Raw genomic sequence first — 8140 nt, 5'->3', positions numbered from 1 at the left:
ACTAAAGCAACTAAAAACTTATTGTCTGATATGTTGACATTATGACATCAATTAATTTATGTTCTCTCATCAACTCATTATAGAGGCTAAAAACATCCAATCATTTTGATTCAAACCGTATATATTTCAACAAATCATCATAATTTACATAGAATTTATTAACAACTTGAAAACAATTAGGAATCAGGTCAGCTACTAATTCTAATTTGTATTTAATGAAATGCTGGATGTGAAACATATATTGAACAAGTCTAATGAATCTGTCCTTGAAAACCCATGACTATATCAGGTTAGAATCATGTTACAGACAGTAAGTGTGTTCGGCAATTTTCAGAAAATCTATAGAATCAAATTTCGCCCTTCTTGCATCTTCATGCACTATAACACTGTTCCTTTACATACATTGGTCGGATCATGTCGTGGGTCTTGTGACTGATTTGCACACATTCCTGTTAGCTATTAAACACATTATGAAAGCAATTTAAAAAACTATTTGGATTCAGTTTTCTTTGATAGAATTGTCCTTGCAACGAAAACCATACTATTTGGTACATCCTTTTTAAGTATGTAATAAGGCAACAGAAATGTGCAACAACAGAAAAAATATTTAAAAAGTTGATGATGACTGCTTAATGATGGGAATCTAATAGAATATTTTAATTTAACCAAATACTAAAAAGGTAGAGTCTTCAAAAATGGATAACAAAAACAAACAAATAAATAAGTATAAGTAAATAAGTAAATGTTAACTGCATATTATTTAATATTGGCAACAATATATAAGACTATAAATGTTTTAAAATCAAGCTTATAGGGCAGACCTGCAGAGCAAAAAAAAAAATTTACGGATTAAGAAAAAGATTTATAAAATATTTATAACAACAGGATGCAGTGGCCAATAAAAGCTTTTAATTTACTTATTCAAAGTCATCCCTTCATTATTAACTTCATTATTGCATTGCCATCATATATGTATTACCGGTGCTTGAAAAGAGGAGAAAATTTAGCTACTCCAAAAAATAAGCCAGCACTTAGAAATCCTGTAGAAATGTCATCCCACATATTTCCATTCAATCATAATTGCTTCATCCATCATTGCATTTTGTTGACACAAAGAGTATGTTAAAATAAATAAGGGCAATTATTAAACAATAGACAAGATTGTGGTTAAAATCTCTTCAGTCACAAAACACACATCCATAATGAACTGCACTGATTAAAGCTCAGGTTTGTGGAGCAGGTGCAGCGAGAGCAAAGGGACCGTTGTTCACAAGCTCTTCGTATTCATGTTTGCTCCCTCACATGCTCTAAAAACAGATTTTCCCAATAGACTCTTTGGTCACAAACACCATAGAAATACATACAGCTCTTCCATTTCATCATGTGGTTTACTTTCAGTTTACACGCTAGACCTGTTGAGGTATGGTCTATGTCATTCCGAGGTGAAACCCGCTGAGCCAGTTTGGTGAGTCCGTCAGGGAGATGCAAACAGGTGTATTTTCAAAACACGGATAAAGAAAACAGAAGGGATTATTTCAACTCCAGGTATCCTACAAATACGTTTACAATTTTAGACTTGACCTGCTCTTCCTGGAGATGACAATCCGGAACTTCGCCATTGAGTATGATGCCTTAAATGATCGCAACACATTCAGCAATGGGGATACTTTGGCAGGCAGAGTTATTGTGGAGGTGTCAAAGGAAACCAAGATCAAAACTCTCACTGTCAAGGCAAAAGGCAAGGCTGAGGTGGCATGGACTGAATCACAAGGGGAAAATAATGTGACGTACTGGGATAAAGAGAAGTATTTCTCACAAACCGTCTTATCTGTCTTACCGGAGGACAAAGCAGATGGTAATATCTGATGATGCATATGCTGTTATTCACACTCATCTGTGAAAAACAATCTTTGCTTTTTATGCGTAGATGTATACTGTACTGAAGAGACAAAAATGGACTGTATTTCTAAAATATAATATTTCATATATTATTATACATATATTTTATATGTTGTGCATATTGTTTCATATATTTACTAACACACAACACTAATAGGCTATACAGTATGTATACTCCCAGTCAAAAGTTTTGGATAGGTAGACAAAGATTTTTAAAGTTTTAAAAGAAGTTATTTGATTAAAAATACCAATAACAACAAAAAAGAAAAAGGTAGTATTGATGAATATTATGATAATTTAACTTTTTGAACCGGATTTCACAGACAAATAACTTAGATAGATGACTTGACGCATGACCAGCACAAGACGAACAATTGTGGTTAAAACGTATATACGTTTTTATTTTATTTAGAAAATGGCCGCTTGTTTAGCTAGATAAGATCCTTATTTCTCCTGGGATCGTGCAGAGCCCTTTGAAACCGCATTGATTTGGACTTCAACAATTTGGTTATTGCAAAAATCCTGAAATGTTTTCCTCAAAAAAAACATAATTTCTTTTCCACTGAAGAAAGAAAGACATGAACATCTTGGATGGCATTGGGGTGAGGAAATTATCAGGAAATTTTCATTTTGAGGTGAACTAATCCTTTAAATAATGAAAACATACTTACAGGCTGTGTCTGTGAGTCAGAAGCACCAGAATGTACATGCAAATATGGAACTGCCCCACTTTCAAGAATCAGCCTTTGTTACGTAGCCAACTCTCCCAGGTTCTGGAAACAGTCCTCAGAAAAATGCGCAGCACACAGTCGAATTTATTTGGTTGTACTGTTCTGGAACAGTGTTGTAAATAAAGCTTAACCGCTGTTTTATAATTGTGTAATCTTTTGGAAGGACAAACAAAGTAGTTTGGCTTTCGCAATGAAAAACACTGTGTCTCCACGACATGGCGGCGCCGGCGCAACAATAATACAGCGAGAATAAAAGTTCCGCCTTCTTTCTTTACGTACATTTGGGTGGTGTTATGAATCTCTGCTCCCACATACTGACGTAGATTTGTGGAGGCGTGTTTGAACGAATCGTTTTAGGAAAGCGTGGCTGAGCCTCAACAGTTATAAAGAATATATCTTTAGGTTTGACACTTTGAGCTTTGTAACTCTGCAGATCTTATACTTGCACTAACAGCTAAAACACACTAAAGAAAAAGGAAAACAAGAAATCGCATCAAATGATCCCCCCTTTAATGTTACAAAAACTTTCTATTTCAGATAAATGCTGTTTTTTGAATTTTCTATTCAACAAATAATCCTGAAATAAAAATGTAAATAACTGTTTTCAACACTGATAATAATGAGAAATGTTTCTTGAGCATCAAATCATCATATTAGAATGATTTCTGAAGAATCATGTGACACTGAAGACTGGAGTAATGATGCTGAAAATTCAGCTTTGATCACAGAGGAATAAATTACACTTTATATTCACATAGAAAACAGCTGTTTTAAATCGTAATAATATTTCACAATAATGCTGTTTTTTTTTCTTTCTCTCTCAAATAAATGCAGCCTTGGTGAGCAGAAGAGACTTATTTTTTAAACTTTAAAAATCTTACCGATCCAAAACTTTTGACTGGTAGTGTATATAAAACAATAACTAATTAATTGCAAATTTTCTGTAATTAATCACTATTAATAGCACCAAATATTACAATATGTAATATATTTCTATATTTTAATACATATTTTTACACTGAATCTCCAAATGAATGTAGAAACAACATTAAGACTGTATATTTAAAATATTAAATGTTAAATATACTGTATGTTTAATAGCATTTTTTCCACTATATACAGTGCTATGCATAAGTTTAGACACCCATGCTAAAGTTGACTAAAAAGAGGAATAAAAAATCATCTTTTGGAAATTGAACTTAATGTCTTAATTAAAAAAATTAGGAAAAATCCAACCTTTAAGGACACCAATTTTCTTTGTGAATGAATAATGTATCGTAAATAAATAAATGTTCTTCCTTAAAATACAGAGTGCATAAGTTTGGGCACCCCTATGTTAAATTCCCATAGAGGCAGGCAGATTTTTATTTTTAAAGGCCAGTTACTTCATGGATCCAGGATACTATGCATCCTGATAAAGTTCCCTTGGCCTTTGGAACTAAAATAGCCCCACATCATCACATAGCCTTCACCATACCTAGAGATTGGCATGGTTTTATTTCAGTTAGCCTAATAGCTGGTTTGATTTGCATTGAGAGATGATCTTATGGAAAGTACTCCATGCCAATCTCTAGGTATGGTGAAGGGTATGTGATGATGTGGGGCTATTTTAATTCCAAAGGCCAAGGGAACTTTATCAGGATGCATAGTATCCTGGATCCATGAAGTAACTGGCCTTTAAAAATACAAATCTGCCTGCCTCTATGGGAATTTAACATAGGGGTGTCCAAACTTATGCACCCTGTATTTTAAGGAAGAACATTTATTTATTTACGATACACTACTCATTTACAAAGAAAATTGGTGTCCTTAAAGGTTGGATTTTTCCTCATTTTTTAAATTAAGGCATTAAGTTCAATTTCCAAAAGATGATTTTTTATTCCTCTTTTTAGTCAACTTTAGCATGGGTGTCTAAACTTATGCATAGCACTGTATATATATATATATATATATATATATATATATATATATATATATATTCACACATACAGTATGTGTCTGTGTCTGTATCTTTTTTTATAGGTTCTGTTACTCTAGTGGCCGGTAGACATGTCTTCTCTTTTGCCTTTCAGCTTCCCTACCAGTAAGTCACCAGACATACGGTCTGGTTGATAGATGTGACTTACAAATCGACAGTATATATACTTTATTGATTCCTGAGAGAAACTCAATCTTCCTTTGAAACAGTCTCAGTTACTTTTTGCAATGTAGTCAATACTTCAATGTGCTATATCCTATATGCTGAAATATTGATCTATCATATGATGTAAGTTTTTCTCTCTGAAGACTGTTAGTCATTCATGAAAATGTCTCTACTCTCAGGGGGCTGCCGTCATCTTTCAAAGGTGCTCATGGTAAAATCCACTACCGACTTCAGGCCAAGCTGACCAGGTCTTTGCGTGCTGCGAGCAAAACTGACACAAAGTTCAACTTTCTTGCCAGAGCTGATTATGATCATTCAACACTGATGGTATGATTAAAATCATCATTTTTAGGCCTGATATAATATTCAAAGGCTCATTTAATGCATGAAACATATAATGCAGACAACCGTCAAACAATAATATTAGAATTCCATGACGACAAGTTTTACAATTTGAATAGTAAAAGGCCGAAAAATGTCACTCTGACTGTAATGGTGAGATTAACATGAACAGATTAGCAGAAGTAACTCTTACTTTATGTATAGTAATAACCAAACAAGCTCTATAATTTTCATCCTCTGCAGGCACCTCAGCATGGTAGTAAAGACAAGAATGTCATATTTTTTGCCTCTGGAAATATTTCAATGGATATTTTCTTGCCAAAGACAGGCTACCAGCAAGGTAACCCAAGCAATACAACATGCATTTTGGTCAATTAATAGATCTATCAACTAAAAAACAACAACCATCAAACAGAGATTTTTACTTTGATTCATTTGACAAGCTATAATGCAATGTTTATTTCTCAAACAGGTGAAGGGCTAGTTGTTGATGGTGAGATTGTCAACAGCTCAACTCGAAAAATTGCGCCAAAGTACATCATCTACCAGAAGCAGAGCTTCTTTGCCGGAGGCCATAGAGCCGTTCACACCACACAGATACTGAAGGAGAAGGGAGAGCCTGTAGTGTCCTCCACCAGACAGAATCTAACCAAAGTATTAGTCATTCCCCCAGAAATCAGCACCAGCATCCACAACTGCAGAATCCTCAAAGTAGAGTACAGACTGAAGGTAGGTACCCGAAAACAAGACCAGGTTTCCAAAAGGGTCTGATTTATTTTCAGCAGCAAAAGTATTCATGTTGGTCAGGTATTTTGCTGAATATCTTTTTTTAATAGTCTTCTTTTGTGTTTTAATAGATCTAAGAAATGGAAATGTCACTCAATGTCATGTGTTTGAATACACAATAAACATGTTGCAAATAAGAAATAGTCTTGAATTACAGATTCTTGAAATCAACAACAATATAACTTGTTCTTTCTGTTGCAGGTTATTTTGGATGTATCATTCACAAAAAACCCTGTGATTAAACTCCCATTGATCGTACTGCCACACAGGACCTCATCCAACGTGTTGGAGGCAGGATTATACCCAGACCTGGCCAAAATGAATATTTTAAATTAATATAAGCAATAAGCACTACTTTTGTTTTGCACGAATATCAGATACTTGTACCAAATACGCATTCTCATCCTTGGGCATCATATACTGACGCTTTTGACATTTCGTCTACATCGAACGCACATGGCACCCCTTAGCGTCAATATGAGACGCACAGAGCTTTGTTCGGTTATGGGTAGGTTTAAGTCTGGGGTAGGGTTAGGGTTAGGAGGCGCCTTCTGGCCCATTTCTATCTGCATCTCATATTGACGCTAAAGGGTGCCATGTGCTATCGATGTAGACGAAATGTCAAAAGCGTCAATATATGACGCCCAAGGATGAGAACGGGCTGCAAATACAATAAAATATAGAGAGAAATAGGTTATGCAAAATTTTATCTGTATAATTTTAATTTGCATTTGGTAAAGGGATGGTTCTTAAAAGGGAGATGTTATTAATTATTCATCCTCCCCCTTTATAAACTAATTATTTAGAATACAATTTATCTTAACTTTAAATATTGACAACAATATCCCATCATCATGTCTTCATTTCTAATAAGCAATATGCATGTGTACTATTTACAATGTCAACCTTCTCCAAACAAGTGTATACTAATACAAAAATAAAATAAATAAAACACAAATGCATGTGTCTGTGTGTGTAATGGTCTCTATTGTTGGCTATCTTCTCTTTGTAACCCCTTTTGTTATTAGATCAGCTCAATTGATTCAACTAAAAGGGAAAGTGTGTCATATTCCTTTTAGAAAGCAGACATGTGAAGAGAAATGGAACATCGAAATGGCATTTACCGTGACACTCAGGCCCTCACTGTGACATAAATACAGAAGAAGACTGACTCTTAACCTGGAGGCCATTGATCTCTGGAGGATATCAACTCAGCATATGTTCAGGAAACCTTTCTTCACCAGTATCCACTGCTCTTCTGCTGTGTGTACTAACTCACTGCACCTCATTTCAGTGCTCAACAGACACTTTAGTGAAGAGTGAAGGATGTGGAAGCAAAGTTACAGCTAATCTGTGACCTTTGACCCCACAGAAAAAGATGAAATATTGAACGGCTTTGAAAATGGAGGACAGTGAATTCATCTGTTCCGTCGGAAGAGAACTTTGATATATTTGAGCAGAAAAGAAAAACCCATTTAATTTAATTTAATAAAGCACACATGAATTTAGGAGGATGAAAACATTTAGCACAGTTTACAACATAACGCTTAAATCAACATTTAAAAAAAATCTGTTTCACATAATTCTACAGCGTTAATTGGAAAAAGACTTTACTGTGAATGATCAGCAGCCGTCTCTGGATGACAGTGATTGAATGAGTTTGGTATTCCGCCTCCCCCTGCTGGAAATCAAACGTTGTTACTTCTCACTTATCTGACTTGACAGTTTAACAGGAGCTGTTCTCTCTGCTGCTCGCCATGTAATTATAGTAATTCCCTTATTGAGTAGTAATTCTTAACTGCTGTGTGTGTAGCCTTGTACCCATTAGTAAATAATGTCACAACATAGACAAAGGAGGCGGAACATTTACTGAACGTTTATTAGAAACAATTGATTTAATCTAATTACAGGATATGTGAGGCTGATATCTTTTAAATGAGATTGGAGCAGCAAAATTGAATCATTGCATTTGTTTAGCTATAACACATCACCTTTAGTCTTAAACATGAGAAAGCCCCATTTACACATATAGGCTACATTATTTTGAGAAACATTTCCCTTCGTTTGTGCCCTTCGTTTACACGCAACCTGAATTCGCCAATGAAAACGATTCTTTCTAAAAACTCCGGCCAGAGTGAACATTTTGGAAACTTCGTTTGCACGTTTGCGTGTAAACTGAGAAAAACTGAGTTTTAGGCAGCCGACGTATGCACAGTAACTTGCACCTGCGTCAAAAGTG

General features: G+C 34.9%; 1 protein-coding gene across 1 annotated transcript; it reads left to right on the top strand.

Moving 5' to 3' along the window:
- Nucleotides 1–1575: 1575 nt before the first annotated feature.
- LOC308680470 (arrestin domain-containing protein 3) lies at nucleotides 1576–6237 on the top strand (the record flags this gene model as incomplete). The annotated part of the gene is made up of 6 exons (XM_081348601.1): nucleotides 1576–1855; nucleotides 4653–4713; nucleotides 4953–5100; nucleotides 5359–5455; nucleotides 5588–5844; nucleotides 6103–6237. The coding sequence occupies exons 1-6, from the start codon at nucleotides 1597–1599 to the stop codon at nucleotides 6235–6237; spliced, it is 957 nt and encodes a 318-aa protein (XP_081204727.1). The 5' UTR covers nucleotides 1576–1596.
- Nucleotides 6238–8140: the final 1903 nt, after the last annotated feature.

The sequence above is a fragment of the Scardinius erythrophthalmus genome (assembly GCF_964197995.2).
Source record: "Scardinius erythrophthalmus genome assembly, chromosome: 20".
In the NCBI taxonomy this organism is placed as follows: Eukaryota; Metazoa; Chordata; class Actinopteri; order Cypriniformes; family Leuciscidae; genus Scardinius; species Scardinius erythrophthalmus.
The sequence above is the reverse complement of the archived record's forward strand: the minus strand, read 5'-3'. Positions and strand labels throughout refer to the sequence as shown.